Raw genomic sequence first — 18,882 nt, forward strand, 5'->3', positions numbered from 1 at the left:
TCTCAAAAACAGAAACCACAAATATAAAAAGACTGATGAGTCAAATTTAGTAAGAATGATAAATATTTTTATATTAAAGAACCACTCACTAAACTATAGGCAGAAAAACCTGGGAAAATATTTGTAACAAAGTACAAGAGACCATTAATTTATAGAAAACACTAACAAATAAACAAGACTTACCCTATCAAGAGAAAACAAAATGGCACAAAAATAGGTAATCCACAAAGGAAGAAATAAAAATGGCCAGTAACTACATGGAAAAGATAACATTACTAAGTGTGCGTAAATTTAACAACATCTTTATGTACTTTTTAAGGTGGGAAGGGGCAGAGGGAAAGGGAGAGAGAGACTCTCTCTCCAACTCATGACCCCAAGATCATGACCTGAGCCAAAATCAAGGGTGGATGCTTAACCCACTGACTATCCAGGGACCCATCTTAACGTATTTTAAAACAATAAGCCTTTTTTTTGTATATTGCAAAGACTTAAAGTAATAGCTGATGAAAGTAGAAACTGGTATAAACTTTTTTGTGGAAAATATGCAGACATGTCCCAGAGATTTACGTAACATTTTTAAAATAAAAATATTTAAAGTATTAAGTTAAAATTTTAGTAGTAAACTATTTCTGATCAGCAAAATTAAGGGTAATTTTTCTTCTCCCTTCTCATGCATGTTTTCTAAAATTTGCAATACTGTTCCTATACTATTTTGTTACAAAAAAGGTATCAGCAGCAGCAGAGATTTTTAAGTAGCTATTTATTATTATTCCCAGCTTAAAGAAGAAAAGGCTGAGGCTTGGTGTTCTTGCCAACAGGCCCAGCGAAGGTCCATATACATAAGGGTAAGGCTTTAGACCCTAATTCTTAATCTCTATGTCTTACTACCTTCTTAATTTAAAAAGTTTAGTAAAGAAAATCATCCTGTGTTATTTTCGTGACAACTAAACAGAAATGATAACCAACGTATATAAGTGTATTTAATCATTCTGACTAAAAGCCTCTGATAAAGAGTATTTCTGCTCTCTAGAAGACAGACATCTTTGTCATTCTCTGTACATACTTTATTCCAGATTTCAGTTTGAAAGATTTGTATCTTCCTAATCAGAATGAGTACTTTTCATCAATAAGTAATATTCCACTACCATTTTCCCATCAAACTTAACTATGTGTGTACTATACTATATGTATACTTAACTATGTGTACTATACAATCACAGTAATACACGCATGGATTAGTTTTATAGTTTTTACAAGCAACATGACATTCTTCAACTACAATATCAACACGGGAATAAATAAACATAGAAGCTTCAGTAAAAACAAATTCAATTATAATTTACATCCAAGAACAAATAGCTATATGGTAAGTAAAGCAACAGAAAATTAATTAGATGACATTATTCAAGGAGCTATTAAACTGCACACTAATTATAAAATCACCACATATTTTGAAAAGAGCCCTAATAACATAACTGATACATTACTGACAAAACGAAATAATTTTCAAATAAAAATAAAGGGGAGCAACAGTACAACAGAAGGAGAAAAAAATTCAACAAAATCCTAAATCTAAATTAAGCCAATCTGTGAATTCTAAGACACAGGAAGTGATTTACTAATGATCAACTTTAATGAAAAATGAGAGCATTTGTTACATATTTTAGAATTTTATAAATGCTTTAAACATAAGTAAGAATCTCAATAGCTTAATAACTAGAATAGATTGTTATATAGGTAGGGAAATTAGGAATAGCAAGTTTATAAAAAGGGTTCAAAGGAGAAAAAAGTTGTGTGGATACAAAGTACAAAAATGTAACTGGTTTGACTACTACAGTATATTATGTATATATGTATACATATGTATATTTAAAAAGGCTTACAAGAATTTGAAAATAACAATTTATTTAAAAATATTTTATCAATTTGATAATTATGACTTGGCTGTGTTAAATCCTCATTCCAAATGGGATTACAGAACTACCAGCCTTCCAAGGCATTTAATCCACACCTCTATAATAAAACAGTTTCAATGTTCTGAATATAGTTCTTCAAAAATGTTTCTGTAGTAGCATTCCTATAGCTGAACAGGAGATGCTCTAACTAACTAAAGTTTATGATTACAGCTTGAAGGTTCCATAGCAACGGTAAAGTTTCATTTAATTTTGCCATTATATCTTTAAATCTTGCAAATCTGCTTTCTACTCTATGTGCCTACTTAATATAAAAATAGCAAGTTAAGAAAAACAACTGATGACCTAAATGTAATACCATGTTTACCTCTTGTCTTTTAGGGCTTCCAGTTTTGCCATATTCCAACTTCAGAATCACAGGACATTTTATCTCCCATTAAAATGTAAGCTCATCATTTTTATATCCCCAGGGCCTAGCACTGTGCCTAAAACATAGTCACTCGACCAAACACGGTATTCTGCAATTCATATACTGCTTTTCCAGAACCAAAGAAACATTCACTGCTGAGTAAACACAATATAACTGATTAACTTACATCTTTTTCTGACCGATGTGGAAACATAGAAGACTGGCTGTAGTACATGTTTTCGTCATGGTAGTCACTGTCGACCCCCTCTACAAACTTCTTTCTTGAAGCACCAAACATGCTGTTTGTCACCTAAACAAAAATATTGCTTTTATCAAGAGTACTATTTTGGAAAATGTCAAGCTTTATGAAACTCCTATGTGGAAAATAGAAAATGAAGGAAAACAATACTAAGATAAAGAAACAGATCAACTAAGGAAGGGCTAATGGGTCATGTGAAAAAGTCATAAATCTAACTAACTATAAGGATATAACATTAAATTTTTGCTTCCAGGCTCTAAAAGCAAGAGAAGAAACTTAATAAAGCCTATCATATGCAATAATTCCACTTACTTTAAAGAAATATATACTACTTATTCTTGAGAATTTGCAACCTCAAATAAAATTTTCCCACAGAAAATTTTAAAAATTAACTTTGGGTTTAATTATTCAAAATCTTCACACGTATCTTTGATATCACTATGTCTTTTGTAAATGATCTGTTTTTCAGAGCATATCATCTTCACTGACAATCTAAGTTTATTGAGATACAGCACTTTTTGAGCCAACATATAATGGCAGACTAAAAACTTTATCTCAAGCTACAAGCACCCACTCATAACAGTGATGTTTATCGTCTTGGTGTAAATTTATGATTTCTATTATGTAACCTGCTTATTACTCTTTTGCTTTTCAATCTTTCCCACATCTGACAGTAATAATTTTGAGCCCACACCAATGCAAATAATTACTAAATCTATACTAATTTTTTTTAAGGCAATACTAGAAAATGGTCTTAATGCTTCTTTTATTTAGGCAATCTCTCCACCCAAGGTGAGGCTCAAACTCACGACCCTGAGATCAAAAATGCATGTTCTACTAATTCAGCCAGGGAGGCAGCCCATGCTAATTTTCTTCCTTAGGATGATCTCTTAATAAAGTTTCCAAAACTATCAACTGACTATGTTATTTATGGTCAATGTGTCTCCCAACAATGGCACTTTGTAGTCCAAAGTAAAGTGAAACGTCATGATGGAAGACATCTGTAAAGACTTGAGTACATGGTGACTATATATTTTCACAAAAATGTGGGGGAAAAACTCACATCAAATTTGACATCTGTCTTACACTCATTGTGAAAAAGGATATTTTCTTCAATTATCACTAAGAAACAAACAATTCCTTTTATTTCTCATTTCAAAACAAGACAGTGTAGTTACTACTGTTTATCGGTAGACATGGTGAACTGATAAGCTACAGTCTTTAATGACCAAATTTGACATGCAAGTCTGTTGAAAGCATCAGGCTATTTAATAACTGCTTTTATATCTTAAGGTCCCTGTTAAGTTCTTAAGAACAAATATTTAACCATTCATCCTTTTGAGGTCTGAGAGAAAATTTTTAAGTTAAATATCAGCAATGGTCTGATGACAGCTTAGACACTGTTTTGCTGTACGCTTTGGGGCTATTAATCTCCTTAGGTCTGAAATACAGAAAGTTATTTTTAAAGGGTTTATTATTTTGTTAGAATATACTTAATCTTTTTTAGTAGTAGACTCCCTGGTAAATCCCATAAAAATTCTTCTGTAATTCTGAATGTAATTTCAGAGAGTAGAATCCTATATGCCTATCTACCAAACCTGTAACTTCTTTTTCCCTTAACTGGAAAAAGAAGGGTTTTTTTTAGGGAGTTTTATTGCAGAAAAGTTAACAGTGAAAAAAAGCACTTTAGTCTACAAATTAAGACTCTTCACAAATGAGATTTTCAAAGTTTATTTTGAAAAAGTTAAGAATACATTTAATTCTCTTTAAAGGACATTACTGAATTCTAAGAAAGGATAAACATGGGGAAATGGCATGTTACCCAGAAAATTCAGTAAAATTTCAAGAGAATCTCATGGTTACCTCTCATCAAATCATACACACATAAATCAACTCAATGCATACAAAGCAAACTCCTCATTTGACAATTCTGGTATAACATTTATCATCAAAACCAATTATAGACTCCTAGAATTCCAAAATTAAAATTAAGTATATTGAATAAAAAATTTCGTGCTAATATTGTATAAGAGACTTCACTGTTTGAAAGTAAAACTAAACATAAGTAATGTCTCAAAGGAAGGCAGAAATGTTTGTTCATTAATACGAGATTTTCCTACACTCACTGCTCTGTGTATGTCTGTGAGAGAGTGAGAGAGAGAGAGGGAGAGAACGAGAGGGAGAGAGGAAAGGAGGGAGGAGGGGAGAGAAGGAGAAAACACAAATATGCAGAATTTCATTTTTGTTTTGTGTGCTTCAACAAAGAAATTACATATCAGTGAAAATACTAATTATTCTTATGTGACGTCAGCAAAAAAAAAAAAAAAAAAGTGTTAATATTCTATGCTCCAAATGCAACACAAGTCCAGGAATGGGCTCTAAGATGAAACAAAGAATTATCTGATCCAGGGCAAAAAAGGAAGAAAAAGGAAAACAGGAAAAAAGAAAAGGAAAGGAAGGAAAGAAAAAAGGAAAGGACAGAACAACATAGTAAGTTTCTTACAAAAGCTAGTTTATTCCATTTTTAAGGGCCCATGCTTTATTCCACACAGAATGATGCAACGGGGTAAGAAAAGCATTTTAGACTAGCCATGAAAGATGAAACTATAAAGATAATAATCAGGCAGAGAAGTAAGGGAACCAACTAGGCAAAGACCTGTGGGAAGAGCATTCAACAGACAGGCAACATCAAGATCCTTAGTGGTGTGACTCAAGCAGTAGGAACTTAAGAGAGAATGGGAGAAATTGAAGGTGGTCCCAAATCATGTTGTGCCTTGCAGGCCCTAAGGAACTTTGGATTTTATTCTATGTGAGCTAGAAGTCAAAAGGGCTTGGGGAGAGTTTCAGGAACATAATTTGGCAGGTATCTTATTTTTTAACCATTGGAGTTATTCTATAACTAATGGACAAAAGAGGAAGCAAGAGTGAAGGGAAAAGCAGGCGGTGAGAAAGGACAGTAGCTTAGACTACAGTGGTAGTGGCAGAAGTGGTGAGACATGGTTAGAAAAGGATCTATTTTGAGAGAGACCTCACACTAATGGATGGATGAATGGATGATACCAAAGGGTAAGGTCTTCACATTATCTCCTAGAAGAGAATAAGTAGGAATCAAAGGAATCTAGTAATCAATTTTTATCAATTTCTAAGAGGATATATCAACAGTATATTGAAATTACTGGTAATACCAAATATAGTGAGGTCAACTTGGTAAACGAAAAATTTTTGAAGATTTCAAATAAAATCATACTACATTTTACATTATATATACCATAGTATCTTTGGTATATGTAATTTGTCAGCTTTTTTCAAGCAAACATAGCAAGGGCTTACATCTATTTTGTTAACTGACACATCCTCTCTTGACTTTTATACCCGATGTTATAACAATGGAAGAGTAAAACGTGAGATTTTACCAAGAAAGAATATGATATGACATATGTATACACCAAAAGCAGTTTCTTAAGCTTTTTTTGAACACAGATCTAAAACATTTAATAAAGACATTTTATCTTTCCTTTGATTCTACAAACTCTAATCAGAAAGCATAAACATAGGTTAGCTTACACTAATCCTTTCTATCAGTCTAAACCCCCCAAATGCTACCCCTCAACCCCGCAAAAGACTTGGTCTCAAAATGAAGTAGTAGAGAGAAGGGGATTAAAGTGATAGGCAGAATGGAAGCACCAAGTTGGCTGGATTTTCCAGTATACTTTTTCATAATTTAATTTGGACTAGCAATGAATTCCTAAGGTACAGTACTTCAAGCTCAAATGCAGTAAATCAGAATAATCACCAAAAAGAATTTGCAAAACCCCAAACTTATGATGATCTAAACGAGTAACTTCAAAGATTAGTAAAGAGGCTCCAGGTGGGACGGATGACAATTAAAGAACAGAAGGAACGAAAAGCAAAGCCTGGAGCTTTATAAAAAGTCAGAGAAACAAAAGTAGGACACTTTATAAATGAAAACTTGAAAATATATGTGTATATATGTGTATATACATATACAGAAAAAAACACATATAAAAGGGTAAAAATAGACTCATATCATATCCAAGGCAGGATGATATTTAATCTTACACATTATTTCCTTCAGCAAGGCCTCTGGAGAGGAACTTACTCTGAAATCATTTATTGTCTATACTGCTGGCAAATGCTGGCCCAGGCATGGAATCCTATTCCCAGGGACAGAAACACATCCATGGCAGAGTGGTCCTTTTCCTGATAGCAAACAAATGTAGGTTGGTTTCAAAATCTATCTCCAGGTGTAACTCAAGGTTCTAGCAGCAAATTTTAAAGTACCTCTAAACATTTCTACCTGAGAAGTATAATTAATAAACTAAATCAGTTAATATTTAAAACTGATTTTCCAAGTTACTTTCTCTTGCTTTGTTCTGTACATCCAAGTTCTATCCTTTCTTCAAAATGGCTTTCACATCTGCTTTTGCCATTCTTCCTACCATCATCTTAGTTTAAGCTCTGAACTCGTTTGTTTTAGTCTCCTGACTGGTCTGCTTTCACATTTCAATGAACATACTAAGGAAATACTATATGAATTATGCCAAAAATTGTGATAATGTGGGGCACGTCAGCTCAGTCAGTTAAGCATCTGCCTTCACCTCAGGTCGTGGTCCCAGGGTCCTGGGATGGAGCCCCATGTTTGGGGGGGGAGGTACCTGCTCAGCGGGGAGCCTGCTTCTCCCTCTCCCCCTGCACCCCGCATGCTCTTTCTCTTTCTCAAATAAATAAATAAAATCTTTTTTTTAAAATATGGTAGTGAATACAAAAGCTGAATAAGTAACAGTTCCAAGTCTTGAACAACATCACAGTCTAGCTAAGAAACGTATCTGCAAATAAACAATTACAATATGAAAATCTGCACAGGTACTTTAGGAACACAAATAAGGGAATATCTGTGTCTGAGGAAAACTGACTATAAGATGGTATAAAAAAACTAATGTCTGAACAAAGACTTGATTAAAAAAGATTTAAAAAATTTAAAAGTTGAAGTACGTGGGTGGGAGATGGAAGCAAACTTGTGGAATAAGTGACAGCATGCACAAGTTCTCAGAAGTGAGAAAAAGCCCAAGTAACAAGACTAGGAAGTCTAGAAGAATGGTGATAGGTGATAAGGAAAAGTAGGCCTAGACTTCAATGCCAGATTAAGAGGGAAACAGTATAGGCAGGAAAAGCAGGTACAAAAATCTAGGGGATGAACTAAGTCAGACTCCCTTGACTAACTAGTTATTATGGTGCCATGTTAATAACCACTACACTCACTCACTCTCTTTTTCTCATCTCTTGTTAATTTCTCCTACCTAGAGGATACAGACGAAGATTTCTGAGATTATGACCTTAATGTGACTGTTTGGCAGTAATTATCTCAAAATCCCAAACAAAACATGCCTCAGCTTAATTTGAGTTATTCAGAGTTACTCCTATTCATGTTAATCTCTGCAAAATGCCATCTGTACCTCCTATGATCTTCAACAATTAAACCTTAAGCTGACTAGACTGATTTAAATGTTTATTGACATTATCCATCTTTCCTAGCACTAGCATCTTCAATATCCTTCAAACAGATCTTTATTTATTAACCCAATTCTTATTCCCTTCTAATCGACTCTACCACATTAACCAAAGTGAGTTTTTAAAGTAAAAATGTAATTGTTGTAGTGCTACTGATTGAAATGCCTCAACACCTTAGGCTTATGAGGTTCTATGTAAATTATCTGACCTTAACTCTCTCCACAGGTCCCCTGTCACCACTAACCTGCTGCCACACCAACACAAGATCTTTCCCACCTCAGGGCTTTTGTATATGCTGCTACCTCTATTTAGAATGTTCTTTCTCCCACTTGAAACTTTCACACTAAGTTAGGGCTCCTGATTTACAGTCACTGAAAATGCTTTACCAAAACTACAATCATACAGTAACAAAAATTAACTTTCACTGACCACTTACTATGTGCCAGGCAATATACCCTAAATTCTTCAAAATGTATTGATTTACATAATCCTCAAGTGTTTATTTGTATAGTCCTCATTTTCAGATGAGAAATGGGGAAGTTGGATAACAAGCCTAAGGTCATATATCTGATGTGCCCAAGGTTCCATTGTCTGATAAGTGACAGAGATGGGATATGAATCCACGCAATCTGCTACAGCTCCCCCTTTGTAACTACTCTGGTACACTCTCACACATTCAACTAATAGTTTAATGTGTATATTCTCCCCAAACTGTAAGCTTCACGAGGCAAAAAAGGAGTAAGGGTGCTTATTTTGCAGTGAACAACAAATATACAGAATGTTACAATAAAATATTTGTGCAAGTCAAAACAATCTCTTTAGCAAGAAAATGAAAATGAACTGACTAGAAGTACATGAAACAAAAGCCACTCACTACCAAACTGTACCTATTTTAGAGAAAGTTCCATTAATTTTAGGATAAAGCTATGCTTAAAAGAATACTATTACAACGATTAAAAAGTAATTAGTTTCCATATTCCAAATCAACTAATATTTTTAAGTACTTTCTAAATACAGTGAACAAAATTTAATCCTTCAAGGAATTAGGATTATAAAATCTCTAAGTTTCCTTATAAACCACTAATATAGACATTATAGCATTGAATGTATAGAATACATCTATTAAATGAGTTCAAATAAGAACAAATACCTACTGGCAACAACTTCTTGTGGATTCTCTTCTCTAATGCAGCCAGGGGTTTTACAGTTAACACACTGATACATGTGCCCCACCATAAAATCAACTATTTCACAACTTTAAAGTATGAAGACTTTTTCTAGCAACAGAATTTGTTCCTAACTTGTATAATAAAGAATAAAACGTGCCAGATATAAGTCATATGGTGCCCTGGAGGGGAGGTGAACAGACTGTCCTTTCTTACAGTTTCCCTAATGGAGATTTTTACTAACTCACTCTGATAGCTGAATAAAGAATTTGACTTCTTCCTTGCCTTTCCCTCCCAATTCCACATTCACTATCAGCAAACACTTCACAAATAAGCAGAAACTAATTAAAAATCACAGTCAATTACCATTAATATTTACCAGCTTTATCAAGATGCAATCAACCAACATTGAAACCAATCATGCAAAGCCATAATATCTGAAGATAAACTGGTATTTTTATTACTACCATTACAGAGAAAAGTGGCAGGTCAAATCTCACTGAGATACTGCTCAAACTTTGTGAAACCAGAACATTCGTTTATCAAATTATTATAGATGACAGCCTAGAAAGATTTATAACCCAAGGAATTTTTGTTTTAGAAGTATTTTTCGGTAACGGGATTCTAAGCTACCAACCCCATTTCACAACTACCATAAATAATCCTTATTTTACTTCATTCCTGCAAAACAATAAAAAAAAAAAAGAAATGGGCTTAAGTAAAGGAGAAAAGGGTACGTACACTGGAAAAAAAAAATCTAGCTTTTAAAAGACAAAGAACTCAGTATCTGAATATCTTTAGAAAAACAACAAATGATCTTTCTCTTCTCATCTAAGAAACATACTTCCTATGAAGTCCCACCAGTTCCAGAATACTGTATTTATAATATGGCAAATACATAATGAAGTTTATGAATCTGCTTATGGTGGATCTAAGAAAGTGAAGGTTTATATAAATTTTAGAGGTAGAATTTCTAAATTCATCAACTTGAACCAAGAGCATATAAATAAATAAAAACAATTCACTTCACTTCAAACGCAGAATGCCCAATAAACGAATAATGAAAGCTTTAATGAATACTGAAAAGGCAGTTAACAGGTAGAAGCACAGAAAACACATGTCTCTGGATTCAGCAAAAAACTAGGGGCTTATATGAACATATCCATAATCATTATTTTGCCAGGTAAATATTCTGGCACAGAGTTCTTTCCAGGGATTACAGAGATATTTTATAAGAGGTCTCATTCAACAACAAGAAGACCAAGGTAGCACATATTCAGAAAAAAATGGAGAGGGCAAGCAAAGAAGAAAAAAATAACACATCACTCTTCTTAATTCAAAAACCATCTACTAAAATCTGTTGTCTGAAGCTGCTTAACTCAGATATTCCCCCAAACCATGCACACCATCTCTTAAAATGCACCCCAAAATCAACAAATTCTCTAAAAAGTGTTACTAAGAGTCTATAAATGCCCGATCAGTTTGACTTTGATCTAGGGAGAATATGTTCTGTATGCCTCAACTTGAAGAACAGATTTTGTGATTTTCCAGAATCTTAACATCACCTGTATCGATATGCCTTATACAGATTCAAAACTGAACCACCAACATGTCAGCTTTAAAAAATACATTATCCTAAAACAAAACTCTAATAATTCAAAATGTGCTACTCCACAGAAGAAAATACACAATTATATACCAACTAAAGAACCAACTATAATTGGTATGCCTTATGGGCACTAAGTTATTAGAGTTGAGAAATCACATAATAGTTCATAAAAATTAAAAAAACAGTACTTCATCCTTAAATATTAGAATATAAATCTATCATGTACAAGTAAAAGGATATACAACAATAGAAGATCTGCATGTTTAGGATACAAAACAAATCCTGTAAGCATAAGGGAAACTCTTAAATGAGAATGAATATAGTATCTTAAACCAATCTTAAACCTTAAAAGAAAGGATCAGTCTAATAAAGAGGAAGGGAGAAAGGGAAATCTAGAAGAAACTGGATATAGGGTCTGCTTTGTCAAGGGACTATGTATTTCTACAAGGCTCTTAGTAAATTTAAAACAAAAACAACAAAACAAAATAAGCAATTCTAGTATTTAAGGGAAGAACAAGGTGGGTAAATTGCTGAGGCTTCTCTATTTATAGGACCTAAAGTGCCAAACAGTCAGTGTTCCAATCTCTCTGAGTGTGACACACTTACTCTGAAGAAATGTTAGCAATCATAGGCCGTATTAAGTCTCCTTTCCCCGGATATAATTTTAAATGTCTTGTTATGTGCGAAACAATGTAGAAATCATTTGAATAAGAATTATACAGGACCAGTCTGGGAGAATGAAAGAAACAATTTTTGAAGACTTTCTGAGAAGCAAGAGCCTAAAAGAATAGTATTAATTAGTAAGCAAAGTAGTACAGACCTAGGGCTACATTGCTACAAAATTATTTCAAATAACCATATATTAAGATGGAAAAATCTGTAATGTTAGATCATGACTTCCAGTACAAACCAGACAAACAGAAAAATGCCTGGAGTGTTAGAATTTCACACACACACACACACACACACACACACACACTCTGGTGACCTTATTAATCCAACAAATCTTTCCTGAACTTCTGCAGCAGACCTAATGCCTTCACTGCTCCTGCATTCATTTTTGTTAATCTCAAACCCCAAGATGGTAGAAATGTTCCAGTCTTCCTGTCTAGACCTCACAGAAAAAGACACTTGAAGTTTCTATTCCTGCAGATTTTAAAAATACAGCCATTTGCCTAAAATCTTGAGAAACAGAAGAACAGCATGTCTAAAGCTAGTGAAAGGAAACTAAAATTTGCCCCATTCTGAGACCAAGTTACATGTAGCAAAATTTTAAGTCCATGAATTTACACCTTCCCCAACATTTTTTCTTAGCTTCTTTTCTGAAAACAAATTTTCTGGTCCTGCCACACACTGTGGAAAAATATGAAGTTGGTAATTAAAAAAAAAAAAAAATCTAATAACCTTCCTTTGTATTATCATATTAATGGCTTATTCAGTTTAAGGGTTTCTGTTTCACATCTAATAAAAAAGTAAAATTATTTCTTAGGACATTAGACTCTTCTATTTAATAATTTATGATAGTTATATGAGAAAAATAATTTACAAAAACATTGTATTTTTAAGCTAACAAAATGACTCACTGGTAAATGGCCCAACATCCACCCTCAAAAGACTGATGACAGTACCATTCCCCCCCCACCCACATACTTACCTGTGCAACTTCTTTCAACATTTGCTACTCTGGGGATTGGAAAGCTCAGAGCTGGAGGCTGAAGTGAAGAAGGAAAGGTTGGAGGGTGAGCCATGACACCAGCCCCACACTAGGAGCTCCCCTGAGATACTACAGCAGGGTTGACACCATAGCTCTGAAGTTCAAACTCCAGCAAACGATAAGAAAGGAGTCCAACCAGAACATGATAAACGATGGGATTCTTCTGCTCTTTGAAAAATAAGGAAATCATGCTATAAAGATCTGAACATCCAGTTTCAACATTATGACTCCCTGTTCATATCTTCCTTATTCCCAACCCCAGAATCATCTCTCAGACCGATTGAAAGCATGAATCAAAAAAAAAGGACGGGGGCAAAGTTTTCTATAAACTTGAACAGTTTTTCAGAAAATGAAAGGATAGGGCTTACCTGGTGATCATGAAACCATCTAAGACAGTATGTTAAAATACTTTGCCTATCCATTCCTTGTATACTTTTTCTTATTCTCCTAAGCACTCGACATTAAATCTTAGACTCTCATATATATTAACACCATCAACCAGCAGAATGACAGCTCAACTACATGGATGTATTTAAATTCTTAAAAGTGGACCAGTGAACTTTTTGAAAACCAAGAATACCTTCTGCTGTTAAGTATATTCCTTGGGAGGAAATGACTGAGATCATTCCATCCTAAAACAGCAAAGTACACATTCTTTTCAAGAGCACATGGAACATTCTCCAGAATAGATTACACACATTAGGCCACAAAACAAGTCTCAAAAATTCAAAAAAACAGAATTTCTTAAACATGTTCCACTCTGATAAAAACAAATTAAGGATCCCCTCAATTAAAATGACTTGAAACAAACTAAATGATAAAGAGAAAAATGTAAAGACTTTTAAAGAAATCAACCTAAACCCAGGACTTAAATGTGATTTATTCACTTTTATAAAAATGTGAATCTTTGTTGTATAATATAAGTGAATTACTGATTCAAAGAAAACCAGATCCTATTATGAACACTAGGGCTAATAAAAATAGATGCTTAAGTTATTTAAAGATAACGTCTATTCAATAACAAATATTACTAAAGGTAGCAAATACTCTGAAATTGTAAACTAAATACAGCGGAGTATCAGAAAAATTATGTTATATGAAGCAGTTAAAAATGCAAAGTATTCCTTTAGCAAGGGAACACAGGACCTTTAAAATATTTCTAAACATCTTGCCATATAAATTAATTCAATAAACATTCAGTAGGCATCTACTATGTGTTAGATAATCACTTTTCTACTCTTACATACTTTATCCATTTGATACTCAGAAATAAAAGAACATTACAGATCAAAGGGAACAGAGGTGAAAACACAAAAGCATTAATTCATTTATCCTTATCTTAAATCTCCTACCATTTCCCTTTCTCTTACTGTCTTCCTGCCACACTGCTTTCCCACTACTATTCCACGCCTTTGCACTTCTTTCCTCCAGGAATGCTATTCTCCTAGATATGTATCTGGGCTTCTTATCCCACCCAACTTCTGTGACACAGTCATCTCAGTGAGGACTACCCTTCTTTTCTATTGAAAATTATGCTACCATTTTCCCCAACTCCTTAGACACTTTCTATCTCCTTTTTCAATTATTTCTCCACAATATTATCAACATATAATTTATAGTGTATTTTATTTATTCTGTTTAGTTAATTTTATTTATTTCTATGCTCTAACATATCAGCTCCATAAAAACAGAAAATTATGTCTCTTTGTCTCCTTAGGACCTGGAACACTCATTGCCTTACACAGTAGGCCCATAACATGAATGTGTACTCATTTTACTGCCATTACTTGAGTGTTACTTGACACAAACTGACCAATGAATTGCTTACAGCACAGGGTAAAAATTTTATGACACAAGTTATTTTTAAAACTAATGGAATTATGTTGAAAGTTAATGTTAAACTTTATATTTCTGAAACATATGAATAAAATTGTTTTATGCCTTTTCTGAGAACCACTGACAACAGACAACCACTTCCAAAATACCTAGAAGACTTCAGTGGTTAGAATGCTATGAGAGTAGCAGATAAGAACTGGGATATTAAAAAATGTTTTTTCCATTTCCTTAATTTTTTTTTCAAGTTAGACTGCCTTTTTTTAAAAAGCTGTTTTGAGAGCATTTCAGACGTATGGTTTAATACAAAGAGACAAGACATGTCTCTTTTGTATCACAAAATCCCACTAGCAGAATTATACTACTTAGAGCCACTGGGTTGCACTGTAGTCCATGGGAATACGTACTCCTTGGGAGTTAGCCAAACAATGCACTGCCTGAATAGTCTAATACAGTGAGCCTGCTACAAGTAAGCATGAGTAAGTACTGTTCAAAGCACTATGTAGGTGTATGTATGTGTATACATGCATGTGTACATGTTACACAGGTACGTATATACATATGCACATATATATAAAACCTCACTTAATCACATTGAGGCATGGAAGAGTAGAGTCTATAGGCTCCAGATAGATCAAAAATGTTTTCCTATCACAGTTATCATGGAGAATACCCAGCCCTTGTGCCTCCAATAAGATATCAGAAAAAACCCAAGTGGATAGGCTCTAAATCTTGGTACTTAGCCAAAGTGCAGGTAAAGGGTGAGGCATAGACCTAAAAATTGAAGGATGAAGACATGTATTTTTAACTGTAAGTTCAATCCTCCTCTTTCTTTCCTTAACATGCTTACAGAATGCTACCACTGAAAAATATTAAGAACCACCTCTCTGTCCTCTCCTTGAAACTATGTATTTTCTGTGAAAAACTGAAATTGCTCAAGAGAAATGAACTTCACACACTATCAAAAGGAGGTACTTAGCCAACAGAAAGACTAATTTAATTACATGATAATAAGCTCTGACCCCAAACACTGTCACCATGTTTTAAAAACTTTTTATTTAGAAATTATTTTAGACTTGAAAAATAGTACCAAGTTCCCATATGCTCCACTTTCCCCTAGTGGTAACATCTTATATCACCATAGTACAAGTACCAAAACTAAGAAATTAGCTGTTAACTAAACAAATTTATACAGATTTCATCAGTTTTTCCATGAATGTCTTTTTTATTTTTTTTATTCCAGGATCCACATTACTTTTAGTTTTATGTTTCCTCGGTCTTCAACCTGGGACTTTACCTGTGTTTCCTTGCCTTTGACAACATGATGTCATTAGTTATACTGATGCAACTATACCATAGTGTCCTGCCATGTGAATGGGTCTTGTGTTTTCTCATGACTAGAGAGAGGTTATGCACTTTGAAAGCCACTTCACTACAGAGAGGTAATATGTCCTTCTCAAGTGCATTCTACATGATGGACATATCCAGGAGTACATATCATCATAGTATATTTTATTACAGGTGATATTAACCTTGATCTTCATTAAGCTGGTACATACACCAGTTTTTTCCACTATAAACTCCAATTTTCCCATTAAAACAATTAGTGCTTTGAAATATGTTCCTTGAGAGCATGCAAATATTTGTTTGACCTCAAAGTTTTGCGTGCTATTACAGCAGTCATCCATGGATACTGCTTGCAGCATCGATTACTATGATGCTCTAAGGATGATTTGCTATTTTCATCCTTCTATACTGTATTTGTTAACTGAAATGCTTCTGTAAGGATTTTATAAAGATCTCACTTTTAAATATGAAGAGTGCCAAAGACTTTAACAAAGACTCCTAAGTAATATAGGTAGAAACTGAAGTATAGTATCTCAAAATTGTTACTCTACCAATCATTCTTTCAGGTTTATTACATTGCCTTTATCCCGCTAGAGAAAAAGAGGTTTAAAATTTCGTATATCCCGGGGCACCTGGGTGGCTCAGTGGGTTAAAGCCTCTGCCTTCAGCTCAGGTCATGATCTCAGGGTCCTGGATCGAGCCCTGCATCGGGCTCTCTGCTCAAGCAGGGGGCTTGCTTCCTCCTCTCTCTCTCTCTCTCTCTCTGCCTGCCTCTCTGCCTACTTGTGATCTCTGTCAAATAAATAAATAAAAATTAAGAAAAAAAAAATTCATATGTCCCAAGCAATCTCTCTTGACATTTCTGGCCCTAAATAAGAAAGATCTTCATTTTCTTTTTATTCTTGAAAAAATATCCCCCCCCTCTTTTTTTAACATTATGTACTATGCTGTCTAATTTACTGAGCCAGGTTAAACATAAAAGAGATGATCTAGTATTTTATGCTACAGGACACATATTTCCTGGAATACTAGTAAAATTACTACCTCAGCTGAGAAGATAAATGACTACTGTATTTACAGGTCTATTAGATTCTAGAAAACCTTGGGAAAGGAATTCAAAGGAAATCATGTAATTGTTTGCTTTAGGTTAAAGAGAATCACAGCTATGAAGAATACATAATATGAATTGTAATATATTCACTGACCTGTACTCTTTTATGTGTCTTTCCAAATGACTAAGTGTTAAGAAGTCTAATAATATTTCTGTGTATTACACACCACACAGCATTTTACGCAACAGTAAGTATTCAAGCATTAACTGAATATTGACACAAAAGCTTGTTCTTTATCAGAAATGATTTCTCATCTATCTTCTCAACTAAAATATAATTTTTTTAAAAATGAATTATGATTTGTACTTCCAACGAAGATGGAGTAGTAGGGAGCAACTTTCCCTCCTGCCTCACCTGAAACAACTGTAAGAAAGGACACAATACATGAACCAACAGTTTTCAGACATAGGACATAAGGCAGTTCAAGACAGTAATCCCTAAGAGAGAGAGAATTGATGCAAGCCCTGCAAGTGCCCTTGCTTACACACTAGGGGAGTTTCTGGGCTGCACTACAGGGAGAGGAAGCCCTGGTGGAACCCAGAAATCTCTGCGAATTGAGGAAGTGCAGTTCAGATCTAGGTAGGCCAAGGCAGCTAGAGTAAAAAGTCTAGAACACCAGACAGAAGAGCGCTGCAAAGAGAAAGAGTTACAGAGATCTGAACAATGTCCCTCTTGAGTCTTCAGCTAAGTACTGATCCACATATGCACAAAGCAAATCACCAGGGATGCCTAGGTGGCTCAGTCAGTTAATCATCTGCCTTCCACTCAGGTCATGATCCCAGGGTCCTGGGATGGAGTTCCACATCGGGCTCCTTGCTCAGCAAGGAACTTGCTTTTCCCTCTGCCTGCTGCTCCCCCTGCTTGTGCTCTCTCTCTTTCTCTCTCCCTCTGACAGAATCTTTAAAAAATAAAAACAAAAACAAAAAAACAAAGCAAACTACCAGAGGATGGAAAAAGACAGTGGAAATAATCTCCAGGATTCACACAGGGCTGTTCCCACAAGTCAGAGTATTAAAATGTAATTCACTGTGTAGAGTACTCAGAAGAGTACAGTCTCAGTAGTTGGGAAAAATTAGCCTGAGATTAAAGGCTACTGGGGTTCTGTGTAGAAGAACTTGAAAAGAAAAAAAAGAAGGCTCAAAGAACTCAAATGCTTCTAAATAACTAAATTTTGTTCCCAAGAAAGCTCAAGAAAATTAACCAAAAAACAAATACATAGCACTGAAAAGATAAAATTTCCAAGGACTGGCATCCAAACAAGTTACTAGGCATACAAAGATGCAGTAAAATAAAACATATAATGGCAAAGGAAAAAACCCAAAAATCAACATAAACCAGAAAGGACACAGATGGTAGAACTGATAGGCAATAACACTAAAATAGTTATTATAACTATATTTTGTTTGTAAGTTATAATAAAACTGCCATGATAAAGAAAAAATTAGGGAACTTGAAAACAGCAATAAAAACTATTCAAAATAAAACACAGAGGAAAGAAAAGAATTTAAAACACCAGTAAGCTGTGGAACAACTTCAAGTGAATCCACAAAGCAGAATAGGGATTGAATAAATATTTCAAAAAATAATGGATTAAAAAAATCCCCAAATTTGATAAAAACTCTGAACACAAACTCAAGGGGCTCACTAAATCAAACACAAGAGTCATGAAGAAAATTATACCAAGATACGTCATTATCAAGATGTGTAAAATTCAGGGCGTTTGGGTGGCTTAGCAGGTTAAGCGTCTGCCTTCAGCTCAGGTCAAGAGTCAGGGTCTCTGTATCAAGCCCTGCAGCGGGAGCCTCGCCTTTGTCCCTCCCTGCCATTCCTGCTCTTGCTCTCAAATAAACAAATCTTAAAGAAAAAAAAAAGTGTGTGTAAAACCGCTAAGAAAATCTTAATAGTAGCCAGAGAGAAAAAGTTACATTATGTGAAGAGGATTAAAGATAAGAATGACATATTTTAGGTCACAAATTATCTAAGTTGGAAGA

General features: G+C 34.3%; 1 protein-coding gene across 8 annotated transcripts in view; it reads right to left on the minus strand.

Moving 5' to 3' along the window:
- The window catches only part of CNOT2 (CCR4-NOT transcription complex subunit 2), a 120,190-nt gene that overhangs the window by 43,592 nt on the left and 57,716 nt on the right, over positions 1–18,882 (minus strand). For 4 of the 8 annotated variants that reach the window (XM_044226638.1, XM_044226632.1, XM_044226639.1 and 1 more), the window contains one exon: positions 2,510–2,632. The exons of 1 other annotated variant lie outside the window; for it this stretch is intronic. In XM_044226638.1, the coding sequence (XP_044082573.1) occupies positions 2,510–2,632 (123 nt within the window). Of the gene's footprint in view, positions 1–2,509; positions 2,633–6,701; positions 6,803–12,539; positions 12,598–18,882 lie in introns of those variants that run through there. 3 more of the 8 variants (XM_044226636.1, XM_044226637.1, XM_044226635.1) reach the window with 3 other exon arrangements.

The sequence above is a fragment of the Neovison vison genome, chromosome 12 (assembly GCF_020171115.1).
Source record: "Neovison vison isolate M4711 chromosome 12, ASM_NN_V1, whole genome shotgun sequence".
Lineage (NCBI taxonomy): Eukaryota > Metazoa > Chordata > Mammalia > Carnivora > Mustelidae > Neogale > Neogale vison.